Source organism: Notechis scutatus, chromosome 1 (genome assembly GCF_049901735.1).
Source record: "Notechis scutatus isolate UNSWTSFEM ecotype Mainland chromosome 1, rNotScu1.2, whole genome shotgun sequence".
Classification (NCBI taxonomy): Eukaryota; Metazoa; Chordata; class Lepidosauria; order Squamata; family Elapidae; genus Notechis; species Notechis scutatus.
Window position 1 is genome coordinate 210,372,482 of NC_142009.1, and position 14,542 is coordinate 210,387,023.

General features: G+C 38.2%; 1 protein-coding gene across 3 annotated transcripts in view; it reads right to left on the bottom strand.

Annotated features, from left to right (window-relative positions):
* Positions 1–3,369: 3,369 nt before the first annotated feature.
* The window catches only part of ACMSD (aminocarboxymuconate semialdehyde decarboxylase), a 31,229-nt gene continuing 20,056 nt past the window's right edge, over positions 3,370–14,542 (bottom strand). For all 3 annotated transcript variants that reach the window (XM_026665389.2, XM_026665388.2, XM_087950119.1), the window contains 6 exons: positions 9,667–9,903; positions 9,416–9,509; positions 7,783–7,878; positions 7,354–7,526; positions 5,258–5,356; positions 3,370–3,587 (listed from right to left, as the gene is read on the bottom strand). In XM_026665389.2, the coding sequence (XP_026521174.2) occupies positions 3,525–3,587; positions 5,258–5,356; positions 7,354–7,526; positions 7,783–7,878; positions 9,416–9,509; positions 9,667–9,903 (762 nt within the window). In that variant the 3' untranslated portion in view covers positions 3,370–3,524. The remainder of the gene's footprint in view (positions 3,588–5,257; positions 5,357–7,353; positions 7,527–7,782; positions 7,879–9,415; positions 9,510–9,666; positions 9,904–14,542) is intronic.

The window sequence follows — 14,542 nt, forward strand, 5'->3', positions numbered from 1 at the left end:
GAAAAGCTGGCGGAAGACTACTTTAGTGCGGTTTTAAAGAGTGCCCCCTATCGAGTCGGAGGACGTTCCCTCTGACGCTGTTTTTTCCTCTAGAGAGGCAGCGCTGAAGGTTTTTCTTTACGCTGTTTATCAGTGTCATAGAAGCTCAGAGAGAAGGGGATTGGTTGCTTCGTGCCTGCAGAAGCAGCTTCCTGATTTCTTCGGAATTTTTGTTCTCTCCATAGATTTTTTTTTTCCGGGTCAAAAATAATATTAAAAAAGGTGATCTTAGTAAATGGTTGTGAGTCCACTCAGCCATAATAGTAAATAAGTGACTTCATCTCAAGTTTTGGTCTATGTGCAACGGTGCATTTTAGCAGCATTAAAATCTTCCAGCGTCTTGATGGAGGCAGTGCAATTTAATACAGGGAGTCCTCAACTGACGACCACAGTTGAGCCCAAAATTTAATGTTGTTAAGTGAGAAATTTGTTAAGTGAGTGTTGCTCTATTTTATGACTTTTCTTGCCACATTTGTTAAATGAATCACTGCAGCTGTTAAATTAGTAACACGGTTAAGTGAAACTGGTTTCCTCATTGACTTTGCTTGCCAGAAGGTCACAAAAGCTGATCACATGATTTCAGGACATGGCAACTGTCACAAATATGAGTCGGTTGTCAAGCCTCCCAATGTAAATCACGTGACCATGGGCATGCCAACAGTGGTCATAAGTGTGAAAAATGGTCATGTCACTTTTTTCAGTCACATAATTTCGAACAGTCACTAAATGAACTGTTATAAGTCAAGGACTACCTGTATTAACATGAGAGGATCACCCACTGTTCCTGTTTAATTTATCCCTATCTCATTTGTTTCTCGCTAAAGACGGGTTTTCTGATGAAAAAACATTCTGTATAACTTGCAATAGATTATCCTTCAAAATAATGGTTAAAATGTCCTTTTCATTCATCACCCGGTTATAGATTTGTCTTACATAGATTATCCTGTGGGTATTTTTTCATTTCAATTGCTTTTTAAAACTCTAAATTCATAAAAATCCCATAATGCCAAATCAAATGTCATGACTTGGAGAAACCGATCCAAGGTTGATTCTCAGAAGAATGCCAGTTACTGGACTTGAAGATTTCTCCATTGTTTTCAACAAACATGGAAATCCAAAGCAAGCACGCATATGCCTATAAGTCAGCCAGATACAAATAATCCTAGACTTATGACCTCAATTGAGCCCCAAATTTCTGTTGCTAAAAAAGACAGTTGTTAGGCAGCTTTTCCTCCATTTTAACAACCTTACTTGCCCCAGTTGTTAAGTGAATCACTAGTTGTTAAATTAGGAACCCGGTTGTTAAGTGAATCTGGCTTCCCCATTGACTTTGGTTCTGAGAAGTTTGCAAAAGGTGATCTCTTGATCCCGGAACACTGCAACTGTCATAAATAAGAACTAGTTGCCAAGCATCCATGTTTTGACCACGTGACCATGGGGATTGTAAGAGTGAAACGGTTGTAAGAGTGAAAAATTGTCATAAGTCACTTTTTTCAGTGCCATTGTAACTTTGAATGATCATTAAATGAACTATTGTAAGTCGAAGGCTACCTGCATTCCTCTATGTACAACTGTTCTTTGAGCACCATTCAAAGTTATAACGGCACTGAAAAAAGTGACGTATGCCCATTTTTCACATTTACAACCATTGCAGCATCCCCCATGGTCATGTGATGAAATTTTGGATGCTTGGCATCTGGTTCATATTTTTCGACGGTTGCAATATCCAGGATCATGTGATCACCCTTTTACAGCCTCTGACAAGCAAAGTCAATGGGGAAGCTAGATTCACTTACCCACGTTACTAACTTAAGAAATGCAGTGATTCACTTAACTGTGGTAAGGAAGGTTGTAAAATGGGACAAAGCTCAACTATTGCTTAGCAATGGAAATTTTGGGGTCAATTGTGGTCATAAGTTGAAGACTTATCTACTTAAATTGTGATCATAGGTCAAAGACTCATCTACTTAAATAGTCTTGCCTGATTTGGGGAGGTGAATAGAGCGAGAGAAAGGAAAGGGGAAATGATATTTGGTCAGAAGCGAGCTGTGATATAAACTTGCAGGCCTTCGGTAATTTACTTAGCGCTTACTCCACAGGTCATCCTTAGTGAAGCGTACAAACCAGTGTTTGCATTTCCTGTGTTGGATGAGGAGAGCACATTTTTTTCCTATCCTGGCCACTTTTTACACAATCAAGAGCTTTTTAACAAAATGCATCACTGTTTAGTTTGGTGGCAGCAGTGCCTCAGATAGAAAGTCCATACAGAGATGTATAAGGACAGCTGAGAAGAAAGCTTATAGGAAGCTCGTTTCCTGTCATTCCAGATACTGCTTATAAGTGCTATATGCTTAGAGTTCAAAAGCATTGTTAGACACCCTACACACCCAGTTTGTGGTCTGTTTCTGTTGCTCCCCTCTGGGAGGAGGTTTTGAAGTATTTCTAGCAAGACTACTGGATTCTGTGCCTGCTTTGTTCCCTATGCCATCCGTCTGATAAACCCACAAGATTAGTTCTTCTTGCTGTGTACATGTATACATCCAGACTAGATTGTGTTGTTTCTCTGTGTCATATAATATATATGGGTATATGCAGGGGTGGGATTCAAATTTTTTAACCACCGGTTCTGTGGGTGTGGCTAGGTGGGTGTGGCCATATGACTGGGTGGGGGAGAACGCAGTCAGCAATGTTGCACATGCACGATAAGGACTGACGGGGAGGGGAGGGGTGGGTGGAGAGGGGCAGGGTCAGCCAGGGGCACAGTTTGCCGGTTCTCTGAACTGTGCAGAATCATAACAACCAGCTCTATAGAACCGGTCTGAACCGGTTGAATCCCACCCCTGGGCATGTGCATAATTTTGTACTTATTTGTTTATTTTGTCATGTTTATGTAGTTGTATATTAGAGGTGGTGACCCTTTGAGAGTTATATGCAATGAAATTTCATTTTAATGTATGCCGATTAGTGTACATTCAAAGTGACAATAAAGTTATTCTAAGTCTAAATCTAAGTCTACTACAGGTCCTGTTTGCCCAGTATGAGGCCAACCCAGTACAGTAAATATTTCTCAGTTGTTGTTGTGGGGAAAATAGGAGGAGGAAGGTTTGTTGGGTATGTTCGTTGGCTTGAGTTTTTTTAAAATAAAAAAAGTCTGGATACAAATAAAAAAATCTTCTAACTCTTTGTGTAACAGTGCAAATTTTGTATAAGAGAGGCAAACTTCTACGTTTAAGTGATATTCATTGATGTCATGCTGAAATGGTCCATTCCATATATAACAAGAAAAAAATCTTACAACTATATAAATTCTCAAAAAGGTCTTCGCTCATACAGCTTTTATAAGGTTTTATTATAACCTGGATTCAGGTTTTCAGCACATGTATATTATCTGAAATTGGCATGAGACTGCATAAATATGAAATTTAGATTTATGGTTGTCCTCCAGAACCTAAATGTGTTGATGTATGATTACAGCAGTTCTGTTATTACTCAAATTGTTTTCTGTCAATATTCAAAAATGAAAGAGCATTGCCAGACTGGAGCTTTTCCTGTAACAAAAGGAATGAAGGTTTTGAGAAAGCATTAACAAACATTTTACATATATGTGCAAAATATGCCTCAGAAGGCTTCTCAAATACTCAATTAATTGCTGTTTACAAATAAATTCATTAATTATGTGTTATAATAGCAACAGCACTTAGACATATACTGCTTCACAGTATACTTCTCAGAATCTCTCAGAAAATGTTAATGATGTGGGGAGAACTGATAGACAACAGATAGGTATGCCTGAAAATATGTCAAAGGTAAATGTATCTTCATCTTATTCTCAGATTAATATGATTTTAATCACTATATGCTGCTCCAGATACAGAGCAGATTACCAATATATTTCCATCAGATATCAGTTTATTGTAATAGAAATGTTCATCCTTCATCAAATAATGCTGAGAGGTAACTTGGATTGGAAGATAAGGGCACATAAATAAAATTGATGAAAAAAATGCATTGATTCTCTAACAGACAAGGTAAAAACTCTATTGAATCATAGTTGATTCCTGGTGACTATTTAAATATCTCCTTACGAAAAAGTGCCCATTATTTCAAACACAGAATCATAATCATTTAATTTTTGCCACTGAATTTTTAAATTACTTTTTAAAAGCTTCCTGACATAATTTGATATATGCTATTGTCAAATGATAGTGAGATGGGTTGCATATAAATTAAATAAATTTAAAAAAACAACAAATTATAGCTCTTGGATTTCCTGATAGTTTTCTACTCAGTTATTCACCACACATCAAAATAATTTAATACTTTAATTTTTACAGTTTTTAAAAGGACAGTGGGTGATTATAGAAAAAATGGTGACTCTTTGCCAGGCTTTGAATGGATGTCTAGTTATGGTAGGGAAAACAGGTTTACTATAAATGGCCCAAAGAGGCAACATTTCTTCTATTCTGGAGATAGGTATTTTACTTTAAAATCTCACTGCCATAAATACTGAAATGATAACCACAGAATTTTTATATTGAGCTTCTGTTTTTTCCTATTCAGTTTTTTTTTTAATTTGTGACATAGTGTCCCAGGCATTAGGGAAGGCTGATGGGATTATAGTCCTTTTCTCACTTATTCAAAGGATCAGTTATTACGAAAAAGTAACATTTTATAAACTCTTCGATTGTTGCCTTCAGATTTCCTATGAATATAAATGATCGCATATTAGCTTTACTCTTAGTGTCTCAAAATATTTCAAAATATGATCCAGTGTGAAAACCAGTTTGATCCATTAGTTAAAGTGTGGTAAAACCTGAATTCTAGGCCTAACTTAGACATGGAAGCCAGCTGAGTAACTTTGGGCTAGTTGTTCCCTTTCAACCGTGGGAGAAAGTAACGGGAAACTACCTCCAAACAAGAAGCTAAGAAAAATTATGAAATCTATGCAGTCACTAGGAAACAAATTTGACTTGATATTTTTTTAAAATTGTCCCCATGTAATTTTTTTGTGAAGAATTGTCTCATAAACTTTTATTTACATTACTTGTATCCTACCTTTTTTTTCCTTAAAAAGAAGTCTCTCTGATTACTAGAAGCTTATATATTTAAATAATATGTCGTATAAGCCTCAAAGGAAAGCTAATGAATTACAAATTGCACTACAGTACTGACAGCCACATTAAACATTAAAGCATACACTCAAAATCAGATAACATACTTTTAATTGCTCATCAAAGTCCTCCATGGAATCAATTAGTTTTCCAGGCTCATGTTCCCCAAGTGGAAATGGATAATCTGTTCCCAACATCACTTTCTCCTGAAAATAGAAACAAGTAGATTGACCTGTTGGCATGTTAATGAATTTTGCTTTTCATCTTAAGGAATCATTGCTTATTGTACTCTCTGACTATCATTAAGTGTTGTACCTTATGATTCTTGACTCTTGACGAATGTATCTTTTCTTTTATGTATACTGAGAGTATTTGCATCAAGACAAATTCCTTGTGTGTCCAATCACACTTGGCCAATAAAGAATTTTATTCTATTCTATCATTATGTAAACTATGGAATTGGATGGATTGTCAGACACACACTTTTTAAATTTTTGTAAGCTTTTCTGCAAGCTTACATCAACTTAAAGGATTCTCCTTATTTAGAATAGAATATTCTTTATTGGCCAAGTATGATTGTACACACAAGGAATTTGACTTAGTGCATGTATATACAACAATAAAGTGATATAATCATAAGATATCAATAGGAGAAGGTTATAGGAAAGATGAGAAAGATATTTGTGATATAATTACATTATTTTCTATGGATAACAGTATGTAGTTTATGTATGTCAGTACATAAGAATTTTTCACTTTTATTTACCAAAAGATAAATGATAATGAGGAATAAAATATATAATCCGGTTTTCAAAGACAGCATATAGCTGATGAACGATATTAATAATGTATTTGAATCAAAGGCTTCTTCTGCATGAGAAGAGACAAAGTCCAACATGTGGCCATAATCAAATGACTGTAGCCCACCATGTTTTTTTACATGCACTACACAAGCAACACATGTAAAAAGGGGATAGGATTTCAAACACTGACTTTTAACTCCAAAGATACCCCTAAGTGAAACTGCATTAAATTGGTTCCGATATTGAAAAAAAAAAAAAATATTAGTTTGCTTTAGGAGCATTTTATGTAATGTTTTTCTGTTTGCAATTGGTGATACAGAGTGAAGAAAGAACATTTCTCTTTTTGCTATTGAATATTATTCCCAGTAGGTGTCACCACAGGGTTCTAAAAGAAATGCTCCAATCTAAGCCCTTTAGGCCAAAATAGAGATGCCTAATTTAGTCTAGTCTAGTTTGCTTTTGTGTGTGTGTGTGTGTGTGTGTGTGTTAGAGGGATGATATTGTAAAACAATGCTAAAGCCAGGATGTCAGTCTATCAGAGATTCCACTACTGCTACATTTTTAAGAAAATATTCATGCTGTTCCTAATTGAATGAATGGCATGGGATGTCTCATTTGGCCTTCAGTCTCAACAGCTCTTTTTGTGGAATAGTACCGTATATGCCGGCGTATAAGACGATCCGGCGTATAAGACGACCCCCAACATTTCCACTCAAAATATAGTTTGTTATATACTCGCCCCTCTCTCCGCACGCCTTCCACTTTTGCACTTTTTTTTTTTTTTTGAGGCACTTTTGTCTACCGTGAAACGAATCCCGTGAAGCTGAAAGGAGCAGCCAGCCTTCTCCCAGCTCCCAAGGAAACGAGGCTCGCACCGCCCGGGCTCCGCTGAGGTATCCGGCTGGGGCTGTCAGGAGTTGTTACCGCTGGCGCGGCTCCGCGCGCTCCAGTCCCGCGTTGCCTCGGGAAGGAAAGGCAAAGGAAGAGCCGCGGCGCTTTGCAATGGCAGCTGCGGCTCCTGGTTTTGCCTTTCCCTTCCCGAGGCAACGCAGGACTGGAGCCGCGGAGCCACACCAGCGGTAACAACTCCTGACAGCCCCAGCCGGATACCTCAGCGGAGCTCGGGCGGTGCGAGCCTCGTTTCCTTGGGAGCTGGGAGAAGGCTGGCTGCTCCTTTCGGCTTCACGGGATTCGCTTTCCATGGTGCGCAAAAGTGCCTCAGCCGGGCAGCCGCAGTGCTTCCCAATTACTATTTGCCGGCGTATAAGACGACCCGGCATATAAGACGACCCCCAATTGGAGCATCTTTTTCAGGGCAAAAAAGTCATCTTATACGCCGGCAAATACGGTATTTACAATCTAGGAATGAATAGTATGTTGTAGTAGAGATTCCCACTCACCTTTCCTATTATGTTTACCAGCAACTTCAGTGCATGCTTATCATGAACCAGTGAATCTGTGTAGAATGAACCAAGGTATTGCCTTGGATCAATACTGTTATGGATTGCACACAAGTCAGGTCTCACTATGAATCCATGGGAGATACGTCCTACTGTATAAGGAAAGGAACCACCTAAAAATAATTTTAAAACGTAACTTATATGTTTTATGCATTAGTTTATATTCCACCTTTCCTGCAAGAGTACAGGGTGGCATATTACTTTTTCCTCTGTGATTGTACCCCCCCACCACCACCTCAGCAACCACAGCAAGTTGACTAGTTGGGTTTAGAGATAGGACTGACCATCAAGTGAGTTATCATGGCTGAGAGATTTTGCAGTTCTACACCAACAGTATAATCACAACACTACCTTGGCTCTGATACTTACCTCCATGGGCAAAGCAAACTCTCAGATTGGGGAAGCGCTCAAAAGTTCCTCCCATAATCATGGAGCAAATGGCAATGGTTGTTTCAGTGGGCATGCCTAATAATAAGAAATAATATTCAGGATTAATGATTGCTACTAATATGATGGTATCATATCATAAAGTTCTTATCGCTTTCTTGGACAGATCTTCCACTAAGGAAGAGGAAGAAGAGCAGGGGCAGACAGAAAACTCTGGGGACTCAGGGCCTGGCATTACAGCAGACATAAGCTGTACAACTGCTGACAGGGCACCAATGGATTTTAGCCCTAAGAGTCCACAATGCAACCCATGAGAATCTTTGTGTGATTACTTGGAGTTCTAAAGGACCAAAAGTATTAGCTTCCTTGGAAAAGCACAGTGGGATACAGTATTTCAAACTGTGATAACAGAGGTAATCAGTCCCATGTAGCTTTAAGTAAGATATTACCAAAAGTATATTGGCTCTAAGGGAGAGGGCATGTTGCTTGTTTGATCTACTGTTATTTACTATGACCAGTACTTGATTATCATTAATATGTTGGCTACCCATACTACTAGAGAACATGATATAGGTGCTATGAAAGGATCTTGTATGTTTATTCTTTGTTTGTTCTAGCACTGATGAAGTTACCTGGTTTGGGTAATGAAACATCTGCAAGAAAACGGCCAAGCTCAGAGAGCACTACAGACCTTTCAGATGCAAGTGTTGCTGCTATGCTGCTTTCCCTACTACACAACACCTTCTCTGCTTGGGCTGCTGGATTCTGACACTGAGTTGATGATTGAGATTCCATGCCATGGAGTCCAGAATGATTCCAGAGCTCTCATGGTCTCCATGACAACCATGGACCTTCCCCTTTGTAGACAAGGCAGTAGAGAATATGCTCAGGCATCAACTTCAGGGGAGTCTGGAGGAAGTGGATTATTTGGACCCATTTCAGTTGGATTTCAGGCTAGGGTTTCGTACGAGGATGGCATTGATCGTGCTTGCTGATGACCTGTAAACGTTTGGCAGTCCTTTACAATAAATAGAAATACAGGTAGTCCTTGAGTTACAATCTTTCATTTAGTGACCATTTGAAGTTACAATGGCACAGAAAAAAGTGATTGATGACCATTTTCACACTTACAACCATTGCAGTGTCCCCATGGTCATATGATCAAAATTAACATGCTTAGCAACTGGGTCATATTTATGACGGTTGCAGTGCCTCAGAATCATGTGAATTTATGACCAGCAAAGTCAATGGGAAAGCCAGTTTTGCTTTACAACTGTATTACTAACTTAATAACTGCCTTGATTCACTTAACAACAGTAGCAAGGAAAATGTAAAATGGGGCAAAACTCACTTAGCCGTCTCACTTAGCAACTGAAATTTTGTGCTCAATTGCGGTCGTAAGTCGAGGACTACCTGTAACCAGTTCCTCTTCATAAATGTTTAATTTTAATGAGACTGTCAGAAAACTTCCTTGCCTATTTCCAATCCTCCCATCTGCATAAGTGATTTTTTTAAAAAAATATCTTGATTGCACCACATTTTTTAAAAAATAAAACCAATAAATAAAACCAACGATTGTCACAGAGAATGCTAATTCTGCACAGTAATTACTGACCTACAAGCCAAGGGAGCCAGTATTTAGACATCCTTCCATCTGTCTGCATGTCCCAAGGATGCACAAAGAGGCAGCAGTTTAATTGTTCAGCAGCCTTAAATCGCCAAGAGAGAATTTAAAAGATTATTAAATAGAGGACAACAGGGATGATATCTCAGGCCATTGAGCTGAAGGTTTTAGATAGAAAAAAAAATCGACTGTTTTCATTACAGGACTTGTTGGGGGAGGAGAGACAGAACACGTTTACTTACGGCATAAATGGGAGCAAGTTCCGGAGCACTCAGTTCCCAGTTGTTGATGTGGGATCCTATCTGCACCCCCGGAAATCCAAGTTCCCTCACACAGCGGTGCATTTCTTTCACGGCCAAATCCGGAGCTTGCATGGGGAGAGTGCCAAGTCCAACGAATCTTTTGGGGTGCCTCTTTACTGTAGCAGCTAAGTCATTGTTTAACAATTGACACAAGTCTAGAGTATCCTGTGGTTTAGCCTGGAGGCAAACAATTAGAGGACTGAGTAATTAAAACGTCATTTTCGGGTTGAGAGGATTGGCTGAAACTTAAGCAGAAACTTTTGGAAAACAATACCTAATTAGAACCAAAGGCCTAAGTATTTTTACTCGATGAAACAATTAACCCATGTACAGGTAGTCCTCAACTTACAACCATTTCTTTTAGTGAAGTTACGACGACACTGAAAAAAGTAATGACTGTTTTTCCTATGACTGTAGCAGCATTTTCATGGTCATGTGACCAAAATTTGGACACTTGGTAACAGACTTGTGTGTTCCGGGGTCATGTGATCACTTTTTACGACCTTCTGACAAGCAAAATCGATGGGGAAGCCAGATTCACTTTACAACCCTGGTACGAACTTAACGATGGCGGTGATTCGCTTTAACAACTGTGGCAAGAAAGGTCATAAAATTGGCCAAAAGCCACTTAACTGTTTTTGTTATCTATCTGTTTGCTAAGTTAAATGTTGTTGCGATACGTTATAGGTGGCACAATATTCATCAAGCTGGTAGGGGGAAATTACCAGAGACTAGTAATTCAGGAGTACAATAGTTTGAAGTAAGGAATAAATTTTAATTCATTAAAAAATACTTCTGAATACTTTTGGAAAAAAGGTATGCTATCCTTTTTCCAGCATTGTGTGAATGCTATCCTCGCTGCCATAGTTATATGCAAGATCATATATTTTATCTTTTTATTGTATTTCCATCAGAAGGTCTAATAATCCAAAAGATTTTAGAATGTGCAGAAATAGACAAACTCACCCTAGAATTAAAAGGTAAAGAAGATTCAGAGTATTATGCGGGATGGGAAAATTGGTATGAATGGATGGATGGACAATAGGTATAAGAATTGTAGAGATAAGAAGGTATAGAAATGTATATAAATAATGAGAAAAGTATGGAAATGTGTATTTGTAACAAAGATGCCTCAGTACTATTAAATGATGATTGAGATGTGTAAAGAGAAAAAAATGCAATAAAAATATTAAATTAAAAGAAACTTTCTGAATGTGACAACTATTAACTCTGCTCTTTTATTACATGCTTGCTTCAGTCTGTGACTGGCAAGCAGAATCATTCAAAATGTTAGAAAGTAGCCTGTCCTATCCAGGGAGAAAGGGACAGTTTGCTTAACATGGGAAGTAGCTATTAAATGTCCTATGTTTAGCACGGCATGCTTACATTCTCCCAGCAGATAATCTGGACAAAAACTGAAGCGCAAGGCAAAACATTCAAAAGTCTAACAAATCATCATCACCATGATCTGTGCAGTTAACTACTATCCATCATGGAATGTTATGTAGATAATGATTTTAATTTGCATAGACATGATACTGTAAAGGATCCCTATTGGAACAGTCACCTCCGCATGCTAACATTTTTTCTTCCTGTTGGAATTTTTAACTTATTGCTGGGCTTTAGGAACAGAAGTAGATGTTTTAGAGGTCAAGAGGAATTGCTTGCTGTAACTGATGTTGTTAACTGAACACGGTTGGCAAGGTAACCACCATCAGGAGCAACGTTTCTTAATGAAAAGCTTCCTGAGAAATTGGCAGAGGTGATGCTCTGACATTTTAAAAAAAAACATCCTGGAATGTGCTCGTTGGTTAAGACAACAATTATTGTATCTCTTTTGTTTTCTATGCTTTCTCCCATGACATTTCCCTCTCACAGACGCATACACCCCCCCACCGCCAAACATGTAGCATATTTGGATCCAAACCAAAATATAATTTCTTTCCATACTGCTTAGCCAACCTCTGAGTGACTCAAGGGTGAGAGGTGTCTCCAGCAGGTGGGAAGGAGGAAGAAAGATAAAAATCTTTGATTCTGAAGGATCTCCTGATTGGTTCTCCTGATTGGTTCTCATTAATTGCTTCAAATGTGGCAGATAAATCTGAGGTAATAACATGCCTGAACACTTCCGTCTGTGGTACTTTCAAAATAAGACTGTTGATAACTACTCTTTTGAATGGCTAAAACATAGAAAACAAAATATGGATGCACTGTTTACTCAATTGTCTTCGCAAACACATTTCTAACACAAAGTCCTGTTTGAGGAACAATATCTGTTTAAACTAGTGCGCAGTGGAAGAGAAGAAATTAGCTAAAGGATTACAGTCCTAGTTATAATTCTGCAATGGTTTTAGTTCTCCTGGTGCTAATACTTGAACGCAGTGCTGCTGCCTCCTAAGGACTGGAGCTACAGTAGTTAAAGATTAAATAAGTGTGGAATTGGCACCATGACACTTAAATGTATGGGAGGCTGTAATTTCCAACAAAATTGTGTTGGAATAGTACTCATCAATTTTAATCATCAGCTGGATTTAAATGTGGGAAGATTTTAATTCATTTCATTGGTCCATTACGTTAGAAAAGGAGGAAGGTTATCCATTTTCAATTTCTGTGAAATCAAAATTGCATGCTTGAACAAATTTCTTCACAGTGTTGAAATATTAGCCACAACTGGGGAGGGGGGATTTTTCTAAAACTTTGACCAATGGCACCCTCCTGTGAAAATTGTACCGATATCTCCTTCTTTGTGAATTCATGCTCAATGTCGTTTTCTTTGGAACAATAAAGAATATGCTTGTCATAGCTTTTTTCCAGAAACAAGTATCAGGCAATATCAAAATTGCATTGTTGGATGAGGTATTTGGACAACGTAATACTTGTGACCCAATTCCAAGATTTCTTGAATCAAACCAATTGTCTAGAACCATACCAGTTTAGCTTCAAGACTGGTTTTGAATAAGAACTGGCTCCTTATAAGCAATACTTGCTAACAGATGCACTATGCCTCCTGCTACTGGGGCACTATTCGACAACTCTTAGTACTACTGACGTTGTTATACTTCTGAATAGTTGTGTGTGCAAACAATTCTCATTCAGAACATTATGAACCACTTATGCTTCCCCACCTTTTATTTGCAGAAACAAAGGGAGCAAATTATATTCTGGAAAAGAAGATAATTTTATTTTTTTATTTATTTTATTTTATTTGTCAATCGCTTACAAGATAATAGGTATAAGTATAAACATGAGTAAGAATACAGGAAATAGATACACGTAAATGGGGACAATAGGACAGGGACAGGAGGCATGATGGTGCACTTATGCACGCCCCTTACAGACCTCTTAGGAATGGGGTGAGGTCAATAGTGGATAGTTTGAGGTTAAAGGAGTGGGGGTTAGAGGATGTAACAACAGAGTCTGGTAGTGCATTCCAGGCATTGACCACTCTGTTGCTGAAGTCATACTTTCTGCAATCAAGTTTGGAGTGGTTTATATTGAGTTTGTATCTGTTGTGTGCTCTTGTATTGTTATGGTTGAAGCTGAAGTAGTCATTGACTGGTAGGACATTGTAGCAGATAATTTTGTGTACTACGCTTAAGTCCAACCATAGGTGGCGTAGTTCAAGATTGTCCAAACCCAAAATTTCAAGCCTGGTGGTAGAGTATTCTGTTGCGAGCAGAGAAGTGTAGTACTCTTCTCGTGAAATACTTCTGGACTTGCTCAATTGTATTAATGTCCGATATACAGTGCAGATTCCAGAAAGATAAGCTGTATTCGAGTATTGGTCTAGCAAAGGTTTTGAATGCCCTAGTTAGCAATTCAATATTTCCAGAGGAGAAGCTTTGTAAGATTAGATTTACAACTCTTAATGCTTTTTTGGTGATGCTGTTACAGTGAGCTTAGATCATTAGATATGAGTACTCCGAGGTCCTTGACAGAGTGAGGGTCATCAACGAGGTCTTATCTGCCTAGCTTGTATTTGGTGAACTGATTTTTTTTTACCAGTGTGTAGGACAGAGCATTTGTTGGTCGAGATTTGGAGTTGCCAATTATTTGACGATTCAGACACATAATCAAGGTCACTTTGAAGAAGAGTAGCATTGTCGGTGGTGTTGAATAGTTTTACATCATCCGCGAAGAGGACACAGTTGCTAATAAGGTGATCACAAAGGTCATTTATATAAAGAGTGTAGGTCCTAAAATAGTAGAATGTTCTACTATTGCCTAGAATATTCTATCCCTGGAATGAAGACCTTTGCATATCCCTAATTCTGATCCATCTTTGGGATGGCCTGAGCAGCTAAGTCTGGTTCACCCTTGCAAAAAAAAAGTTCAAAATTATTTTTACATGTTTCATTGGTTTCTTTTTATCTTCCATTCATTTGCAGTTGCTATATCTTTGGACTGAAAAATACTACTTCATATGTCTTATCCAACATAGGTTACTTGCATTCTAAAATGAAGAGAGTCTTTTTTATACAATTTTGCCCTTTTTAAAATAATAATAATAATTTTGTCTGAAACTAATTTATTTCCAAAGAGAAAAGGAACAGGATCCCTAGTCTTATATACTTTGATACTGGATGGCCAAGAGTTGGCCTTAGAGAAATTAATTATTTTTCACTTTTACCTTGTAATTGCCAGGGTAAGGTACTCCTTTCTCCCTCATGTGCCAGAGTTAGAAGGAAGGTGCCAGGGAAGCACCCCTAAAAGTGTGTAGTAACAAGCACTACTCCAAGGGTCAAGAGCGAGAGAATAAGATTTTTGAGAGAATAAGATTAAAACCTCCATCCTTCCATACCGTGGGCTCTGCCAA